Source organism: Plecotus auritus, assembly GCF_963455305.1.
Source record: "Plecotus auritus genome assembly, chromosome: 5".
NCBI classification, from domain to species: domain Eukaryota; kingdom Metazoa; phylum Chordata; class Mammalia; order Chiroptera; family Vespertilionidae; genus Plecotus; species Plecotus auritus.
The window spans coordinates 154,480,485-154,502,056 of NC_137776.1; the positions used below are offsets into that span (position 1 = coordinate 154,480,485).

The 21,572-nt window shown below is 47.1% G+C and overlaps 1 protein-coding gene across 1 annotated transcript in view; it reads right to left on the reverse strand.

Annotated features, from left to right (window-relative positions):
• Positions 1 to 3,858: 3,858 nt before the first annotated feature.
• The window catches only part of B4GALT1 (beta-1,4-galactosyltransferase 1), a 46,606-nt gene continuing 28,892 nt past the window's right edge, over positions 3,859 to 21,572 (reverse strand). The window contains exons 3-6 of the mRNA XM_080668077.1: positions 12,590 to 12,777; positions 9,669 to 9,791; positions 6,918 to 7,022; positions 3,859 to 6,744 (exon numbers count right to left, since the gene is read on the reverse strand). Coding sequence (XP_080524203.1) covers positions 6,612 to 6,744; positions 6,918 to 7,022; positions 9,669 to 9,791; positions 12,590 to 12,777 — 549 coding nt within the window. The 3' untranslated portion in view covers positions 3,859 to 6,611. The remainder of the gene's footprint in view (positions 6,745 to 6,917; positions 7,023 to 9,668; positions 9,792 to 12,589; positions 12,778 to 21,572) is intronic.

The window sequence follows — 21,572 nt, forward strand, 5'->3', positions numbered from 1 at the left end:
AGACAAACTTCATTTCCTTTCTAATGGGGTAAGAAGTTCCAGTTCTAAGAAGAAATTGGTTCCAAGGGAAGTCTGAACTCGCACCTCCTGGAAGAAACAAGACAATGGATGCCTGGGATTGTGGTGGGGACTTGATCATCTTCTCATTTCCTTGATCTCTCCCCCACCCTCCCCAGCTTCCCTGTCACCTGCCTGGGGTGAGTTTCACTCACATACCTCATAGGCACCCACCTACCTGGGCACACAGCCCTGCCTCCAAAGGACATCTGTGGGTCACTGATTTGGCATCCAGGTCACATTCTCAGAAGGAAAAGAGCTACTATATGAGGGTGGGCGGGGTGGGGTGGGGTGGGGTGGGGGTGGGGGAGACCTGATGCCCACCAAATCCATACTCACAACTACTGGGCTCTACCTGGCTTCTACTTGGTCTGGGTCCCGTGTAAAGTGGGAGACTAGAGACAGACCACTTCCCAAGGAAATGGCCAACCCCAGGAACCTGTCCTTGACCCTCTTCCTTCTCTTTTCCTGGCCCCTTGGGGCCCAGGGGGTGAGTGGGGGTGCAAGACCCCTCCCTCCTCAAGGCAGTCATTCCAAACATCTTTGCTTAGGTGAGGTGGGGAAGGGGTGGGGACACACCACTGGTAAGGTCCTGGGTGTCTTCAGAAGAGAAATGGTCACTTACCCTGAGGTTGACCTGCCCAACCACCACATAGGTAAGCCCCAGACATGTGCCCTAGAAGAGAAAGAATAAAGAGCTCCACTATATCTGACATGTGTGTATGTTGGTAATGTGTGTACAGCAACCTATATGTACGTCAGCAGGTGTGTTCATGTGCATTTAAAAAAGCAACAAACATTTGTAACACATAATGATTAGTATGAGTCAGGCATGTTCTAAGTGCTTTATAAGTATTAACTGGCTTGTTGTTTGCAATAACTTTATGAAAATAGGTATTGCTATACCCTTTACACAGATGAACAAACTGAGGCACAGAGAGACGAAGTCATCTGCTCAAGGTCACAGAACTAGCAAGAGGCATTCTGGCCCCTCATAGGCACACCAGGTGTGTTATGCATGTTTGTGTATATGCTTCTGTGTGGACAGTGCATCTTAGGGGAGGGAAGTGTGCTCCATTGAATCCAGACCTTACAGCTTGCAAAGTCCTGTGAGGCAGCACTTTGTCCAAAGGACCAGAGTCTCCTGCTCGGACAAATCTGAGCCCCAGGCCACCTCTGCTCAGGCCTGGGGCCACAGGGATCCTTCCGGTAAGCACAGGGATGGGTAGAGACAGCCAGATGGCCTGGAGAGGGGAGCTACAACGGGCTGCCCTTTCTGTTCCCGTTTCCCACTGGTCCCACTTTTGCAGCTCTGTCCTCACAGGGCCTGGAGCTACTTCAGCTCGGACAGCAGGGGCAATCGCGCCTGCACACTGCTTCCCTCTGGCCTATTCCTCCCAGATGCCAATTCCATCCAAGCAGCACATAAGAGGCTGCTGCTGGGTACTTCCTGTCCCACATCCTTGGGTCACAACTAAGACCCTTTAGTTAAATTTCCTGAGGCTGACAAGAGCCTTATTTGGGGTCATATTGATCAAATGACACTGAACACCTTGTTAAGTGGCTCTGACAACTATCTCAGAACTATTCTGGCATTTGTTGAAAATAGCAGGGATGTGGCCAGAGAAGTGCTAGGGAAAATTCTACTTTGAAGTGGTGCTAGCTACTATGTGATGAGTACCTACCTGTAAGGTGTTCGTCATGTGTTGTTGTTTTTTTTTAATTTTTAATTTTTAAACATATATTTTTAGGGATTTAAGAGAGGAAGAAACATCAATGATGAGAAAGAATCATTGATTGGCTGCCTCCTGCATACCCCACACTGGGATCAAGCCAGCAACTTGGGCATGTGCCAACCAGGAATCAAACTGTGACGTCCTGGTTCATAGGTGGATCTCAACCACTGAGCCACACCGGCCAGGCTCCATTCGCTTACTTGATTCTTTGAAAACGTCTGTGCTCCCTCTTTCCTCCCATTAGACTTTAAACTCGAATCTCCTCTGCCATTGTATCCTAGCAGCTAGTAGGTGGTCAACAAAATTTGCAGGTGTCCATCTTTGTTTTAGATACTTCACATCTTTTAAGCCTCAAAATGTATCTATATGTTATTATTCCTATTATACAGATAAGGAAATGAGGTTCAGATGAGGAAATGGCTATATTTAACTTCCATGATTGAAGTCTTTTTTTAAAAATAAGGTTTTATTGAGCCAAAAATGCTAACCAAAAGACTGGTCTTGGGGCATGGAGTCTAAACCACCAGCAGCATGGCCAGGTAGAAAAAGTGGTATGTCCGTCATCCCAGAGTTTTGCAACCGGTTTAATACATCGAGTCAGGGGAAAAGGAAGAAAGAAGTAGTCTGAAAGGATTTACATGAACTACAGGCAAAGGGGTGGGAGAAAGTGAAGCAGGGCCAGCTCTGGGGCAACAGAGTCGAATAAAGAAATGTCTGCACCAGTGGAGTGGCTGTGGGCAGAGGTCCAGAAAGTCCACATGCAAACAAATGGAGACTCCTGGAGTTAGGTGTCTGGCTAAAATAATCTGTGGATCTAGCCACCTGGAAATTAATCCACAATTCCAACAGGCAAAACAGGAATGTGAGATGCCTTTTATTTATTTACTAGAGACCTGGTGCACGACATTCGTGCAGTGGGGCGGCGGGGGTGGGGGGAGCTCTGCCCCACCTGTGCCCTCTCACAACATGGGACCCCTCAGGGGATGTCCGACTGCCGCCTTAGGCCAGCAGTCGGACATCCCCGAGGGGTCCTTAACGCTGCCAAGGAGGCAGGAGAGGCTCCCTCCACCGCCGCTGCACTCAGGCTTCTGGCTGAAAGGTGCTCCCCCTGTGGGAGCATGCTGACCACCAGGTGGTAGCTCCTGCATTGAGTGTCTGCTCCCTGGTGGTCAGTGCACGTTATAGCAACCGGTCGTTTCGCCTATTTGTATATTAGGGTTTTATTATATAGGCTTTTTAAAAAAGATTGTGTTTATTTATTTATTTTTGTTAATCCTCACCCAAGCATATTTTTCCATTGATTTTTAGGGAGAGTGGAAAAGAGGGAAAGAATGAGAGAAACATCGATGTGAGAGAAACACATCGATTGGTTGCCTCCTGCAAGAGCGCTGACCAGGGCTCTAACCAGTTTGGCTCAGTGGATAGAGTGTCAGCCTGCAGACTGAAAGGTCCCAGGTTTGATTCCAGTTAAGGGCATGTACCTTGGTTGCGGGCACATACCCAGTAGGGAGTGTGCAGGAGGCAGCTGATCAATGTTTCTCTCTCATCGATGTTTCTAACTATCCCTCTCCTTTCCTCACTGTAAAAAATCAATAAAATATATTAAAAAAAAAAAAAAAAAAAGAGCCCTGACCAGGGCCCGGGCTGGGGCGGAGCCTGCAACCAAGGTACATGCCCTTGACTAGAATCAAACCCAGGCCCCTTTGGTCCACAGGCCGACGTTCTATCCACTGAGCCAAACTGGCTAGGGCTGAGATGTCTTTCATTAGCTGGCCTGCAGCCATTAACAGACTAACAGTTCTGTCTCTCTCCCTCTCAGGCCGCTGTAACTTAATTTAGAACATCTCGGAATTTTTTTCTTATCAGCTGATTCCAGGGAGGTGTGTGTAACCAGCTGTGTGCTTCCTGGGTAGTGTGTGGGGAGGCTGCTACCCAAGACCCCAGCCATGACACCCTGAACCAGGGAGGCACAAAAGGCAGACCTCAAATCCTCCCAGCAGGTAGCCCCACCACTGCCCACCAGCTCTGGCAGACTCCAAACCTTAAATCAGAAGAGAAACCACCAGCAGGTACAAAGATAGGGACATTTATTCGTGTTATATTACTGGATTTTAAAGGCAAAAATACAGTTCTGTTTTGAACATCAAAGTCAGACATTCCCCCCTCCCACTCACAATAGTCAATACATACATTTGCACACATAGGAAATTAAAACACACAGCATAACAGTTCTCCAGGACAGGACAGCTCTGTCCTGGCTGTGTGGGACACCCCATGGCCAGCCCTGAGGTCAGCAGAGACCCTGCCCAGGCTGAGAGCCAGACCGCATTTCCTTTACCCTCCCGGGCCACCTCTGCCCTCTGATCTTCTCCAAAGCCACTTCACAGGGTCACCAGCAATGGGAAGGACAGAAACAAAGGCACAGAACATGACAAGTTCATGGTGACAACTTCCAGGTAAAGGAAATGCCCCTGAACCCTCTTGCCCTGAACTCCCCAGGGAGGAAACAGGACCTACAGCATCTTATGAACCAGGCAGGCCTCCAGGCCTAACCTTGGGCTCAGGTGGCGCCCATGAGAGCACCGGCAGGTCAGCGAAGGAGGAACAGGTGACGCAGAAATTCCCTTGGTTCTGAGAATGAACCACATACTTGAATATTCCAATGTAACATGGAAGAAAATATTTTTTTTTTAAAAAAGGAGAAAAAAAAAGACTTTTTTTTTTTTTTTTTTTTTAAAGAGTACAGTAAGTAACAAAGAAGTTACTTCCCACGGTATTTGTCTCCTTTCTTTTAAGGCACTTTGGAAAAGTCAGGATCTGGGGTCAGAAAGAGAGGCCTTCATTCTTTGCATTTCCCAAAACTCCTTCTCAGTGCAGTTCTGAATTTTATTAACATCTCTGTTAAGGAGCAGGGGATTGACAGAAGGAATACTCTTTGCATACCCCCAAAGCTTGTGCAGTGGAACATAAAATTTAATCAAAGGCTTCTGGGAAAAGAACCAAGTTAGCATCTGAGATGCTCAAAACAATAAAGGCACAGGTAAGACTGGCGCTGGACACCAACTCAGCCTCCACACAGAGGGCTGGTTCCCAGGAGGTCTGAGCGGCCACCAGCTGAAAGGTCAAGCCTGGGATTAAACAGCCGAGTCTCAGGCCCTGAGCCCAGTGTTGAAACTGCCTCGTGCACCTCACCCCAGGCTTCGAAGCCTCTCCCAGCAGAGGCAGGTTTGGAGAAGACTGCCCTGTGGGTCAGCCTCCCAGGAGTGGGGAGCACCTGCTAGAGACCCGAGGGGGGAAAGGGAGGCTTTAGGCACCAGAGTGGTCGTGGGGGAGTGTGAGTGGGTTCAGCTGAATTTCTATGTTTCTAATTAAAAGGCACATTCATGCTGGAGAATGAATAGTGTATTTGACCCTGAGTGCCACAGGCAAGTTTTAGGGAACAGGCAAAAAGCAAAGGAACAAAAAAGGGGAGGGCAGAAGCGGGGAGGAAGAAGGAGAACCGGTCCTGCAAGGTGGGACAGGCAGTGTGGGGCCAAACCGGAGGGAGGGAGCCCCTGGGTCCGAGGGGGCCAGAACCGAGGTTCTCCCCACCTCCCCAGGCTAAGGGCCAGTAAACAGTTCTGACTGCGGTCATTTACAACCCCACAGCCGAGGGCCCTGGTGGGAGGTCTTGGGTGTCAGTCCAAGGAGGTGGTAGAGGTTCCCTCTGCCCTGCCCACCTGGGGAGGGCAAAGAGGTGGGAGCACTGCCTGGCAGGCCAAGGATTCTGCCTTCCTGCAGAGGTCCGGGGGGGCCTTGCCTCGTCAAAGGACCCAAAGGTGATTTTGCTCTTCACAAAACCTGGCCGGCCAGCTAAATCAGAGGCCTGCTCATGGCCACTACAGCATATAGCATCGCCCCCTGCCCCACCCCTTAAAAATGCTCAGTCCCTTCCTCACATGTAAAACACCACATTAAAATACATAGGAAATTCAAGTTTACATAGCATACTCAGAAAAATCAATTGCCATGTTTGAACACTAGTCAGCCATGAAAATCTGGATCAACACAAAATCAAGCTAGATCAGTAATCAGAATTTGATTTGGTCTTTAAAATATAAACTGCAATCTGCTCTTTTTAAAAAGTTTTACATTCAGAAATCAGGCAATGTGGAGAAAGGCCACTGAATGTGAGAACACCCCAGGATTTTGCTCTGATGGCTAAAGTTGCCTTGGAATTCACACATTAGCAGGGCAAAAGGTCTGAGGCTCACGTTTTAAAATTCTTTTGCTAAGAAGAGATAACACAGTGATTGGAACAGTTGTATAGCACTAAAAGAAGAGGGGGAGACGTAAAATGAGAATGCCTATAAGTTTTTCTGCTTAAAATATGACAACCAAAAAATATCACACCAATCCAATTTCAGCAGCACTCTCCAATTTTGCATAAAGTAGTAAGAATACATGATTTAAAACAAAATTCTTACCTATTTCACAACAAATTTGCAGTTTGCCACTGGGAATGAGTCCCACAGTTACCAAATTTGGGGCTGTATACACTCTGATTCTTTGGGGTGACACTGTGAACATGCTGAGAACCCCCAGAGGCTGACAGTTTCTACACATACAAACACCACGTAGAGCTAAGAAGTCACATGCCGAGTCAAGCTGGGGGCAAAATATCCCACTTGTTCTGGTCAGCCAGAAAGGCATGTAAATGATGAGCGGAGGGGGCCATCACGCTGATTGGTAAGAACGAGGGACCAGCCCAGCACGTTGGCAGGGATACAGCAGAGGTCCCTGGCCATTTTCAGGTCTCTTTATCAGGGTAGCAAAATGCTAGCTCGGTGTCCCGACATCCACTGTGATTTTGGTATATAACGGGTTTCTCTCTATGTCCAACACCTTATAAGTCAGTGTGTTCAAACCATCAGACAGCATTGTCTCCTTTGTGTGTGCAATTCGGTCAAACCTACAAGGACAAAAAAGAGCAAGAGGTTGGTGTCAAAACAAAAATCTTAAGAAAAAAAGCATTAAACGTTTGCACTTTGTTGCTTTCCCCCTTTGGACTGAGCCCTCCCCAGAGCCTTATTTCTGCCCCATCCTAGAGAGGGAAGAAGGAATATAAACAAACATAGAACACACCTCTGAGGATTGGGTTCATTTTTCTTGTCTCTCGAGTGGCGAATCATCCGACACTTCCCAACCACAGCATTTGGGCGAGATATAGACATACCTTTAAAAACTAATCTGCAAAGAGCAAAGGGACAAATCATCATCATAGAGCAACAGTAGGCAGAGCCAAGTCATGAAGATGAATGGCATCAGCCAGAGCCCTTTGGGCGGCCAGGAAAGCACAGGCAAAGGCAGGCAGGGAGACCAAACATGGGGCCCTCAGGAGCAACACAAGCCTCGGGGACTGGTGAAAGGATCTGGGGTTGGAAGTGGCTGGAGATGAGGCTGGAGAGATGGGCAAAGGCTAAATCATGGAGGCCTTCTCAAAGCTTCAAGCAACCCAGTGAACCATGCCAGTGTCAGAAAAGGATGTAACACAGTGTTTCCCAAAGGTTTTTAGCCAAGGGGACATCTCTCTGATAAGCAGTATAAAAAGGGGGAGTAGGGAATAAGACTAGGGGCAGCCAGAACCGAGTGGAAGGTTCTGTGTGTAGGTCTAGGGCAGTGGTAGGCAAACTGCGGCTCACGAGCCACATGCAGCTCTTTGGCCCCTTGAGTGTGGCTCTTCCACAAAATACCACGTGCGGCCGCACGCGTACAGTGCGATTGAAGGAGTACCCTAATTAAGTTAATAACAATGTACCTACCTATATAGTTTAAGTTTAAAAAATTTGGCTCTCAAAAGAAATTTCAATCGTTGTACTGTTATTTGGCTCTGTTGACTAATGAGTTTGCTGACCACTGTGCTAGGAGAAAGGAATGAGGACCAAGACCAAAGCAGGAATAGAGAAGTTAAGAGGCAGTGCTCCTGCCGAAACCAGTTTGGCTCAGTGGATAGAGCGTCGGCCTGCGGACTGAAGGGTCCCAGGTTCGATTCCGGTCAAGGGCATGTACCTTGGTTGCGGGCACATCCCCAGTAGGGGGTATGCAGGAGGCAGCTGATCGATGTTTCTCTCTCATCAATGTTTCTAGCTCTCTATCCCTCTCCCTTCCTCTCTGTAAAAAAATCAATAAAATATATTAAAAAAAAAAAAAAAAAAAAAAAGAGGCAGTGCTCCTGGATGACTTTAAAGGTTGCTGGCCTTGCCCCCAGGACCTGGCACACAGTGAGTAGGTGTATAGTAAGAGTTAGGTCCTTTATTTTCCAAGAAAGCTGCTCCACAAACCACTCACCCTTCTAGTCCCTCCAGCCTAGGATGTTGGTACTGTGTGCTCCGGGCCCCACGTCCCCCAACCTTTTTGACCACTCAGGTCTCTGCTGTCACATCAGCCCAGTGTCTGCCCAGCTGTGGTACTGTGGGAGCAAGTTTGTTTCTGTCTGGACTCCATGTCCATGTCTTCAGTGTCTTCCCGATTGGGCCCACCTGGCAATCATGCAGCGGACACTTGAGCTGCATACTTGAAAACTCAAGTGTTCTTCAAGGCCTGTATTAAAGACTTGGGCCTATGCCAAGTTCTCACAGAAAGTTAACCTTGAATGACTTGGGTGCTGCTCTGACAGACACCTTCGGTTAACTGATCAAATTAGTGTTCTGCAATCCAGGAAGGCACCAGGGTGTATTCTGACATCAAACTCAGACTGGCTGAGTTCAGACTGGCTCCCAGAGGGAGTAGGTGCTTTTAATCCGCAGCTGGCAGGGTTGAAGGCTCCATTGCCAGGGAGAACTGGGCAGAATGTGGTTTCAAATGCTACTGGCAGGTGATTTTATACCACCTGCAATGACAAGCTACATGATAAAGGTCTACCAACTCCCAGGGAGTCCAAGGGTGTGGGTTTTGGGGGCTGGCTGTGAAATGATGGCTGCTGGGGCCAGTGGGTACACAGCAACCATCATACTACTCTGTCCTCTTTTGTGTATGTCCAAAAAGTTAAATAAATAAAACAGTACCAAGATTCTGTGAAGAACTTGGGATCCTGTCCAAAGAAACTTGTTTCATACTCAAACAGGACCACAATGAGATGCTGAATTTTTATGAAGGACACGTGTGCTGTTTTTTTTGTTTTGTTTTGTTTGTTTGTTAATATATTATTATTGATTTCAGAGAGGAAGGGGAAGGGAGAGAGAGAAACATCAGTGATGAGAGAATCATTGATCAGTTGCCTCCTGCATGCCCCCTAATGGGGATTGAGCTTGCAACCTGGGCATGTGCCCTTGACGGGAACCAAACCTGGGACCCTTCAGTCCACAGTCCATGCTCTATCCACTGAGCCAAACCAGCTAGGGCTGAAGGACACATGTTTACTCCTTCAGGACAAAATGGCACGTGGTATGCATCAAAGTACACTCCCTCACTTGGTTCTCATTTTACATTTTCCAAGGCTAATGCAAAAATCACAGAAGCTGCCCTGGCTGGGTAGCCCAGCTGGTTAGAGTAGCATCCCTATACGCCAAGGTTGTGGGTTTGATCCCCAGTCAGGGCACATACAAGAAACAACCAATGAATGTATAAATAAGTGGAACAATAAATCAATGTTTCTTTCTGCCCCCCCCTCTAAAAATCAATAAATTTAAAAAATTTTCTTTAAATAGCAGTAGCTAATTTTCCTAAAGACATCTTCAGCATGTACAGTGTCTATAGCTGGGCACGTGTAAGACCCTGGGCTGAGTGGGGACTGCATCCTTCCTGAGAGTCAAAGCCTTGCAGAATAATCAAGCATTGATTGAAAAACTAGAAGTGAAGAGAGACAAAGAAGAAGGAGATCTAAGTTGTGACCATTACCTGTTGAAAATGTCATCATCTTCACCTCCCCAGCCCCAATAATTATTAGGAAATCCATTGATGGTGAGAAACTGTTGTTTACTTAGGGCAGACACACCTCCAAAAAACTGAACATAAGGTAAGCTGGGGGGGGAAAAAAGAAAACACACACACACACACACAGAGGACCAGTGGTTAGTAAGTTTTGACTTTCTCGAAATAAAACTTGCTCAAAATAAACACTCCTGAAGTTATTGCTATTCTCTGGAACTTTTTAACTGGAGATTTATGAGGGCTTTCTTTGTTTTGTTTTTATAGTAGACTCACTCAGATTATCTTAGAGAAGACACAGGTGTCAAAAAATAGAATCTTGTTTCTAAAAATATTGTGTCACTTCTGTGGTGATCTAGAAAATCAGGAATCTGCTCCTGCACGGGAAATCCTCATCCAGGAAGTCCTGGAATCTGAGGTTGTTCCAGGGCCTCTCTGTGCCCACGCTGCCATGTGCCCATCCCATCCACCAGGCCAGCTTTCATTCCTCTAAAGGTTTACTGGCTTGAAAACTGACTGATTCTAATAGTCAAGACAGCATTTGTGGTCCTGGCCCGTGTGCTCAGTGGGTTGAGCATCATCACACGCACCAAAGTCTCGCAGGGTGCATATCTGGGTTGTGGGTTCAATCCCCAATAGGGGGCATGAAGGAGGCAGCCCATCGATGTTTCTCGCTCTCTCCCTCTAAAAAAATCTTAAAAAAAAAAAAAATAGCATTTCTGCCATCCATCATCCCCCAGGAGAGGAGCTAAGTTTGACTGCCCTCAGTCAGGCAAGCACAGTGATGTGTGTTTTAGTCATCGTTATTATGCAAACACCCACTGCTCAGGATGGTTTGTTTTCAGTTAGGAAATAAAAATTGCTTCTCAATGACAGGAATGGCTCAAGCCTGCTTCCTATTTTGATTTTGTTTTTAACTGATGAATGGTGCAGCATTCATCATCAGAATAGTTGCTAAACTTATTTAATGTGTGGTTTTGATTCGGCTTGAAGAAATAATCTCACTACATGTAGCAGTACATTATATGTACAGTATATATAATGTTAGTATGTCCACTTTGATTCCTTGATATTGCAACGGAATTCCAACTTTATTAAATGTACTTTATATGCTCGTTATTGTGTGTGGTTTAAACTTTTTCTGCTTTCTCCCTTTTCTGGTTGTGCGCTTCCTTTTACAACAAGCCTCCAGAAACAGTTTCTGAGAATGCCTGTTTATAATGCAGATGTACTTAGGGAGTATGTAAAAAAACCATTTTCACAAAATAAATAGATATTTAAAATTTACCAATAACGTCGGGTGAGGGGTGGAGGAGGGTTCATTGTGTAAAACATAGTTTATCTTTGGACTCTATGGTTGTCTTTGGTTTTACAAAGTAGCTTGTATTTTCAGTATTTTCTACATAACAGGGTAAAATATAGAGCAATTGTGATGCATCAATAAAATGGGTAAATTTTCTGACTTAAAAAAAGATAGCATTCCTGAAAATTTTCTTCGAAATTTCTACCATATCCTGACTTAGCTGTATGCATAATGGTGAATCTATTTTGACACATTTTCAAGCAGCAGGGCATCTGGGCTCTCATTCCTCCAAACCTTTTTGTATTTCAATGTTTCAATGGTTATGAATTGTGGCCTCCTGAGGAATACAGAGGAAGCACGGATGAGAAATGTTAAGAATCAGAATGAGGACATGTCCAGAGGCCATGCAAAGGCCTTCTGGGGTTCCTTTAAAGGCGGTGGGTTTTTTTTTCTCGGCCCTGTGTGCAGTTCCAAACCACACTCAGGCTCTTACTGGAATCTAGAGAAACCAAAACTTATCACACAAATTAAGAAAAACGCTAACTCAGATTTCAAGAGAAAAGTCAGCCAATCCATATAGAACCCAAGAAAAACAAAACCTAAAAAAAAAAGCAATTATCATTTTCGAATCCATTTAGGAATTCTGAATTCTGACCGCAAGTATCCACAAGCAAGCTCCCTCGGGACCTGCTTTAATGAATCTAAGGTCATCTATGTGTAATAAGCTACCATCACTGAGGTGCCAAGTCAGCCAGACACCTTTTGCTTTCCTCACAGTACAGTCTGCACTTGCAATGTAAGGGTTTGAACCCAAAGTGGCCATGCCAATAATGTTTTTTGATAATGAGTGTTTTTATAGAAATGGACTCTTAGCCACTTCTAGGGGAAGTACCAGCTGAGCTGACAGGATCTAGTTTTGCTGTCTCTGCTGCTTTCTCTTACCTCCTGCGCCATCCCCTAAGCCTAAGAGGTTCTGGGAAAATAGACATGGTGCTATGGAAAAGAACTAGGTGATCCCCACCATACTTCAAGGGCGGAATTAAAGAGGGGTCAGGGTATAAGCCCGTGTATCTCAAAAAGACGACACACAAACAGGGAGGTTGGGAGGGAAGATGGGGGGCACAGAGTGACTTTTACAGCTAAATCCCTCCCCTCAAGACAGCAAGTTTAGGGCCTGAATACCTTTGATCTGGGGGAAGGACTTTACAACAACCCTATATTTATCTCACAGACCTCATGCCCTCAGCAAGGGAGGATGGAAAGAATTATTACTCAGAGGAGACATTCTTCCCCAGAGCATACCAGCCATGGGCAAACTACGGCCCGCGGGCCGGATACAGCTGTTCTATCTGGTTCTCTTGCTCTCCCCTCCGCTCCTTTACTTTGAATTTATATTAGTTCACACAAACACTCCATCCATGCTTTTGTTCCGGCCCTCCGGTCCAGTTTAAGAACCCATTGTGGCCCTTGAGTCAAAAAGTTTGCCCACCCCTGGCATAGACGCTCTCCTGGGTGCAGAAACTGCATCTCCTAGTTGTCATATCAGAGAGGAACGTGTTTCCTATAGACTCTGGTGAACAGCTCTTACCTAAATCCAAACTTATCCATTGCCACAGAAATGTGCCGGGGCTGGGAAAAACACCTGTAGGTGTTCCGGTCATCCATTGGGATGAGGTCCACGTCGCTGAACACGAAGCAGTTGTAGTCATAGTCCTTCAAGGCCTCTTGAAAGCCAACGTTGAGGAGCTTAGCACGATTGAATGTGGAGTCTCCAGCCTAGTGCAGAAACAAAAGGAGTGATATCAGATGCCGCAAGGACTTTGAGCAGAACACAGGGATTAGTGACTTGCCCACTACATGTGGTCATTAATCTACTCCTGGGCCTCATTTTCTGCCCTCATTTGTGAATTAATACCATGTGGTATGTCCTGAGTCAGTATTCCCACTTTTCAGAATTATCCTGCAGGACTTGCAAATGTGCAAATGACATATGGACATTATTCCCCATGGAGTGTTCATCACAGCAGAAGATGGCAAACAGCCCTAGCCGGTTTGGCTCAGTGGATAGAGTGTCGGCCTTCGGACTGAAGGGTCCTTGGGTTGGATTCTGGTCAAGGGCACATGCCCAGGTTTCGGGCTCGATCCCCAGTAGAGGGTGTGAAGGAGGCAGCTGATCAATGATTCTCTCTCATCATTGATGTTTCTATCTCTCTCTTCCCTCTCCTTTCCTCTCTGAAATCAATAAAAATATATTTTTTTAAAAAAGATTGCAAACAATGACATAAGAATCACTAGGGAACTGGTTAAATAAATGATGGTACATCCATTTAATGGGATACAGTTATTTTAAAAAATATGAACTCTCTTAAAAGGAAATGATCTTCAAAACACTATTGTTAAGTGAAGAGGCATTTAAACATACGTCACTTATTTATATACTACATGTAGATTAATTCCAGAAAAGACATTCAGGAAATGGGTTCCTGTGAGACTTTTTACTTCTACCCTCTTTATATGGTTGACTGTGATTGATAACCACATTGCGTGCCTACCAGGTGTCTGTCACTAAACTAGGCACAGAGAAATATGGCAAACCCAACCCAATCTCTGCCCTCATGGTGCTCGGAATGTCTGCTGGGAAGCAGTGTGGTACACACAACAGAAACAGGGTGTATGAGAGAGAAGACAACGCCTGCTTCAGGATGCCAACCACTGGGTCTCAAAGCACCAAGTCTGTTCATGAAAATGTACTTCATATTTTATTTATTTATCTTGTTTATTTCAACCCCCTCCCCCCCCCCCAGCCCCGCCACTGGAAAGCATGCTCAATGAAGGCTGGAACTGTTTACTATTTATTCACCAGTGCCTTGAACACTGGTTGGCATATATAATAAGAGCTCAACTGTGAACTGAAGGGTCCCGGGTTCAATTCCGGTCAAGGGCACGTGCCCGGGTTGTGGGCTCGATCCCCAGTGGGGGGCGTGCAGGAGGCAGCCGATCGGTGATTCTCTCTCATCATTGATGTTTCTATATCTCCCTTTCCCTTCCTCTCTGAAATCAATAAAAATATATTTAAAAAAAAAAGAATAACAAAAGCAACCTAACCATTTGAAAAAAAAATAAGAGCTCAGTAAATAACTGCTGGCTGGCTGGATGGATGATAGGTGGGTGGGTGGATGAATGGATGAGTAGACCTATGGGTGGGTTTCAACATACAATGTCAGAGCATTCCTTGCTGGGAAGCTCCAACCAAAGGGCCGCCTTAGCGTCACCAGCATGGGTCTCTGCTCTTACCAACGCCCATGGCCCTGGGTTAGTAAGGACAGGAACAGCATCGACACTGCCACCCTTACATTTAGCAGTTCACAAGCCCTCCAGGCACATGTTCTCATCCTGACCGGAACCCTCCCCATCACACCTTGAAGAAACTAAGGCCACACAAATGACACCCCTGGGACTGGAGCCGAACACCCTGGAACCCTCACTTTATGCTCTTTCCCTATCTCTTGGGATAAACAAGATCAGGGCCTCTGCTTTGGGGAAAAATGTATCCCATAAGGGCCTGCAGTGGGTACACAGTCTCAGAAGTGGGATGCCCAACCCTCTCTCCAGGCTCCCAAGAGGACTTGGAAATGTGTGCCAGGAGGCGACCTGTGAGTGCAGAGCGGGCAGACCTCACCACAGCCGCCCAGCCTCAGGGAAACCAACCACTTAAGAAAAGTAAGTACCAGGAAGTCAGACAAAGCACCCACGAGAATACTATCTCAATTAAGGAAACATCTTCCACAAGAGCTCCTTTCTTCAGCCCATGACAAAGCTTTCTAACCACACTCGGTGAAAAGAGAAAGCTGTGACCGACGAATGGCACACACTGTTTCTCCGACTGTCCCACCACCTCCAGGGGCCCTCAAACTACGGCCCGCGGGCCTCGTGCGGCCCGCCAAGGACATTTATCCGGCACGCCGGGTGCCGCTACCTGTCCTGCTTAGCAGCCGACTCGTCCCGGGCCCACAGTGCGCATAGGAATTTGTTCATAGTTTTTTTTTTTAAACTATAGTCCGGCCCTCCAACGGTCTGAGGGACAGTGAACTGGCCCCGTTTAAAAAGTCTGAGGACCCCTGAAAGTCATGCCTTCCGTTAATTCTGTATAAGCCATGAGGCAAAAAGAAGTTCAGAGTTGAGAAACTGCATGGGAAAACTACGAAGCTGTTGTAATAATTATTACTAGAACAATACATTGCTAACATTCATGGAGGGGGGAGGGCGGGGCGGATACGGTATACCAGGCAAAGGGTAAGTGTTTTACCTGCATGCCCTGTCACTTAATCATCTCGACAATCTTGTAACCACTTTCATTCTGACCTAGATCTACCGCATTCCTCCCACACCTTCTACCTTCTGGTGATGGGGAGAGGGGCCCGCATCTGGTGCTTTCCATCTTGCTCCTCTAGCTCCATGAAGACCCTAGAAGAGTTCACTGAATATTTTCAAACACAATTCATCCCCATTGAGCACTTTTCCCAACCAGTGAAAGGGCAGTGTTTCAACAAAGCCTTTTCACACCTGTGCAGCAGACCCACAGGGGGGGCTGCCCAATGCTCCCTTCTCTTGCTACACTCTCCTGTAAGAAGCGGGGGGGGGGGGGGGGGGGGGGTGTGTGTGCTCCTGGTAGTCATGTCTGAACCACAGGATCTGGCCTCCTGGTCACTACTGTTTGATCTAAGCAGATGCTTAAATGAGACGCCAACTAAGTATTTTCCCTCTCCCAGAAACTGGTAATTTGGAGCAACAAACAAGGCCCTCTGGAGCCAAGTTCCCAGCATAATGGAGGAGAACCCTAACAAGAAAACAAGAAGACCTGGTTCTGCCCTTGGCCAACCTGTGATGCAATAGTTCCTTCCCCTGAAGAAGGCGCTCCAGTGTGTGGTCCACACTGAAGACTACTCAGGCAGTTTTCCAAAATAACCTGAACTACAGGTCGCTTCTCCCATCCTTCTTCCCAGCCGGGCCTCACCTGAGTGATCCTGGGGGAGGGGAATAGCAGGGTATTTTTTCAAGCGTGAGCCCCAGGAACACCAGAGCAGCAGAGGGACAGAGGAGGAAAGTATGTGTCTTCCTCTTCCTCCCCGGGGATTACAGAAATGTCAGTTCCAGGCTTCTTCGGGTGAAATGCTGTAATAACATGGGTAACTTTCTTGTTAAGAAAGACGGGCCCTGGCAAGGCCACCAACCCCCACTACTAACTGCAGGTGCCCATTCCTCTGCGGGAAGTAGGAAGGCACCTGCCTTCATTCCTGCCCCTCCTCACAGGGCACATTTACTCAGTGCACCGGCTACTTCATTCACTCAAGTAAACATTTATCAGTTTGGCAAAGCCAAAATGTTGTGACAGACATGCATTTTTACCCCAGAAATGCCATCTTCTTCACTTATTAGCTATGGGCATCTGGGCCTCAATTTCCTCACTTGGTCACGGAGATGACAACAGGTGGGTTGTATTCAATGAGACAGCACATTAAAGGCCTTTGCAAATTGCCTGGCAACAAATGTCGGATACTATCATTAGAGCAGAGGTTTTCCCACTCACCTGGAATAGTCAGACCTTTCAAAATGTTGCCCTAGCTGGTTTGGCTCAGCGAACAGAGCTTCGGCCTTCGGACTAAAGGGTCCCGGGTTCGATTCCAGTCAAGGGCACACCCTAGGGTTGCAGGCTCAATCCCCAGTAGGGGGTGTGCAGGAGGCAGCCCATCAATGATTCTCTCTCATCACTGGTGTTTCTATTTCTCCCTCCCTTCCTCTCTGAAATCAATAAAAATATACATATTTTTAAAAATGTCTCCCAGAGATCCACCTGGAGAAAACTCCTCTCGTGTTTGTGTGTGTCCTTTCCAATCAACTTTCAGTTCATCCCAAATCCTGCTTCTCTGGAGGGGTAATTTCTTCAAAGGATTAAGCCTCAAGTGAGTTAACCTGCGACTCACAGAATTCGAGTGTTTGTAGCAGCAGAGGAAAGAAAGAGAGGCCTTTAGAGACTGGGAAATGCCTGGAAGCCCCCTCGGTGAAGAGGAGCCGGCGCACGGGCTGCAGGTGTCCTTCTGAAAGACAGGGCTCTTCAAAGTGCAGGCTGTTTCTTCTTCTTTTTTAAAAATATTTTTTCTTTTTTAGAGGGAGGGATAGGGAGACAGAAACATCAATGATGACAGAGAATCATAATCGATTGGCTGCCTCCGGCACACCCTTTACTGGGGATCAAACCCAGAACCCAGGCATGTGCCCTGACTGGACATCAAACCAGTGACCTCTTAGTTCATGGGTCAACGCTCAACCACTGAGCAACACCAGCCGGGCTAATGTGCAGGCTTCTTTACATCGGTAGATAAGAGTTGTAATTATCCCTAATACTATCAACAGTAACATTTTTTTTTTTTTTAAAGAGCTATACTTATCCCTTCCTTCTAGGGCAGTGGTCGGCAAACCGCGGCTCGCGAGCCACATGCGGCTTGCGAGCCACAGTTTGCCGCTCTGTTGACTAATGAGTTTGCCGACCACTGTCATATACTACCCTTTACCTCTTTGCACAAAATATGCCACAATTGCCTAATCCTCACAGCTTCCAACTACACGGTAACATTTAGTCTAGTCCAGTGGTCGGCAAACTCATTAGTCAACAGAGCGGCAAACCGTGGCTCGCGAGCCACAGTTTGCCGACCACTGTTCTAGGGCAACTGGCTCCTCTTAACAGAGGGAGAGGACAAGAGGAAAGAAGAAAGGTCAAAAACTATATGGCATTTCCACAGTTGGACAGGACGGCAGTCCCCCTGACCGAAGTTCACAGAGAAGACTTTTATCACTGGGCATACAATCCTGATAGTGGGTGGAAGGTTGGTCAAACGGAACCAATGGCCAGAACAGAGAGAACAGGAACCTGAGCTTGGTTAGGCATGCTGGCGTGGGCGAGAGTGAGGAGACCCGAGGTGGGAGGCCTGGCACAGGCCTAAAGGCCACGCTCCTCAGAGGAGAGGAAAGAAGAAAGAAGCTACCTTCAGATACATCAAGTGGAAACCCAGTGCCCCTTCTGGCAGATCTGGGCGGCAGGGAGGAATGTCTTAAGAAGTATCAGATAGCTCTCCAGGGCTATTAAAACCTTTTTCTAGAGCCTTCATTTACACTAAAGAAATAGCAAATAGTGTGTCCACTGAAAATGGAATCCTCCGACACTGCTGGTAGGAATGTAAAATGGTGCAGCCGCTATGGAAAGCCGTCTGGCAGTTCCTCAATTAGATAAACCAAGAAATACCATGTGATCTAGCAATCCCACTCCTAGGTATAGACCCAAGAGAAATGAAAACATATGTCCACACACAAACTTTTACACAGTGTTCATAGCAGCATTATTCACAATCGCTAAAAAGTGGAAATAATACAAATTCCCATCAACAGATGAATGGATAAACAAAAGTGGCACATCCATACAATGGAATGTTATTCAGCCATAAAAAGGAATGAAGTACAGATACATGCTACAACATGGATGAACCTTAAAAACATACCAGGTGAAAGAAGTCAGTCACAAAGGATCACATATTTATTATGATTCCATTTATATGAAACGTCCAGAACAGGCAAATCCACAGACACAGAAAGATGAGTGGTTGCCTAGGGCGGTGGGGAATGGAGGGATTTGTAGCTAAGAGGTGTTTCTTTTTGGCTCAATAAAAATACTCTAAACTTGATTTTATGGTTCAGATAAATATACTAAAAGCTACTGAGTTATAGACTTTAAATAGGTGAATGTTATGGTATGTGCTTACATCTCAATAAAGCAGTTACCAAGAAAAGGAAAGAGCAAGCCAGCCCCAGAGACAGAAGAGGGCCAGAGGGTCCTGTGTTTCGTGTTTGATATATTCATTCTTGCCATTCGTTGAGTGTCTACGTCATGTTTAACAGCAGGGACACAAAAAAGGAAAATAAACAGGCCCCGCTTTTGAGGTGTTGCAAGATAAACAGGCAATTGCCATGGGTGCTGAGCGATGAGCGCTTTGTGGTGCACAGCTACTGGGGAAGGGGAGAGGGGGGGAGGGAAGGGGAGTCACAGAGCCAAGCACAGATGGAATGGAGGTGAGGACACTAACCTAGTCCTAGGGGACTGGAGAAAGCTTCAAAGAAGGTAGCCACGTTTAGTAGTCCTAGGAGAGAGAGCAGCATTTGTAAAGGCTGTGGGGAAAAGAGAGCATTTAAGGAACTGCAAGAAGTACACAATGTGGAAGCCAGAATAAGATATGAAGGTGGAGGTGGACAAATCATGAGATGGAGAATCATGAGGGGAAGCTGGGTACTCTGCTAAAATACTCAGGCGTTATCTTTGATTTAGGCCACAGGAAGCCTTTGATGGTTTTAAACAAGGGTCACGTTTTGCAAGTCCAGGAAGGATTTGTGCCCCAACTCCCCAATTGAAAGTGGTGATTCTTAATGAGGTGGACACAGAGAATTTTTGAACCCCAGCTCCACAGGAGCCACGGCAAGATATGTCTCCCTCCCTAGGCCCGAGGCACGGACTCCCTGCAGAAAAACACTTCAGAAAATAAAGGCTTCTCTCAGAAAACCATTTGGCCATTTATCTTAAGAACTGTAAAAAGTTTAAACTGTTTTTGAACCCATAATCCTGTATCTGAAAACCTAGCCTAGAGAAACCGAAACGTAGAAACAAACTCAGAATAAGCTTTAGACCCAAGATGTTCATTACAGTATTATTCACACTAGTGAGGAGGTGGAAATGGTCTAAATGCTGCTAATATAGAATGGCTAAGTTAATTATGGTAGAACTGCATGCTTCCACTACTGTGAAGGCATGGAAAGTGATGATTATGAAGACTATGAAATAACATGGGGAGATGTGATGACATGGAATTAAGAAAAAGCAGGATACAGAAGTATATACGTACAGAGTGTGAGCCCAATGGTGGCTTAATTTCAGGAAGGCAAAGTCTCTTAGACCTCTGCACAACAGGCTGGCATTTCCAAGCAAGGCGCCAGAGCCCCCGGCCTTGCCCGGGAGCCCACAGGGCCCGAGGCCGGCACACGGCAGGTTACACAGCTTCCCCGATTGTAGGGCCTGGGCTCTGGGTTTGACTTGGGGGTGTGCACATTACCAGGGTGGGGTGGCAGCAGTGGCGGCGGCGGTGGCAGCGGCAGCAGTCACAGCAGCGGTTAGGTCGGCGCTCCTCTCTCCAGGAGGTGGAGGGAGCAGAAGAGGAGGTAGGTGGAGAGTAAGAAGCAGACCCCAGAAGAAGCTCCTCCATCAGCAGGCTTGGCTACAAACAGAATTGACAAGGAAAGGGAAAAGGCCCCCACTAGAAGGAAAGAAAGAGAAAAGGTGGAAGCAAAGGAGAGAAGGAAGGAAGGAAGGCAAATGGCACGGCTGCAAAAGGGAAGGAGCCCATTCTGACCACCCTTGTACCAGGGCAAAGGCAAATCACTAATGAGTGGCCACTCCTGGCCCTGAAGTTAAGGGTGAGCAGAGAAAATGGTGTTTTCCAAGGTAATGTCCAAGGAGACAATTCACCAGCCGGGTGAGTACCTGAGTGCTGTGACACATTCCCCAGGAGGAACGGAGTGAACCATGGACAGAGAGGGGAAACACACAGCGAAGGGGATGCCTGCACACGGGGGCAGTGCACAGGGAGTGGAGGGACACAGACACACCCAGTCCTCCCACAGCCCTCAGGAAGCTCAAAGCAGGGGGTGCTGCAGGACGGGATCAACCCCGCCACTCCTGAGCCCCGTTCCCACCCACACCAATTTGGAGGCTGACCACTTGGGCAGGGAATGGAAGGCAGGGATGGTGGATGGTAAAAGATGGTCAAGATAGAGACCAAACCAGTGGGGGCCACAGGCCCAGGCAGCCATCCTCAGTAATGGGGCAGGCTCATGAGTCTGCTTCACCCGATTCACCTGGGCCTCATTTAGGAACCCACTACCCGGCCCAGGGACAGAGATAAGCGCTGAGGAACGGTGACAGGTACTTCCCCTCATTGAGGGTACAACGGGCTCTCTCCAAACCTGCCCACACTGGGTCCCAGACCAGCAGCCTGGAACCGTCTCACAACAGTGCACAGATGGAAAAACTTCAAAGCCTGAAAAAGCTGGGCCTCCCCTCCCACCTTCCCCACCGTCCCCCACGCCTCAGCCTTTCTGGCCAGGATTTACCTGTGAGCAGGATCATGTGCAAGCCTCACAGAGGGTTCTGAGGCTGTTGCTCCCAAGGCAAGGCCCACCCCTCATGACCTGTGGGATTCACAGCATCACCAAGTGGGAGTGGAGCTATTCCCCAGGGAGGGGAAGAGAGGCATTCCTTAGGCTTCATGCGATCTCTGTCCAACCCCAGCTCCACCACCCAGCCATCAGGGACCCAAGCAAGCTACTTACCTTCCCAGCCTTCCCTCAGCAGAAACAATGAGGGTTGTTATCGAGTAAAAATCCAAAGTGAGACCATGAAAGATGTTCAGTCCAAAGGACCATAAAGTTTTATGATCATCAACAACCACAGGGTTAAAATGGATTCTCTCCATTTT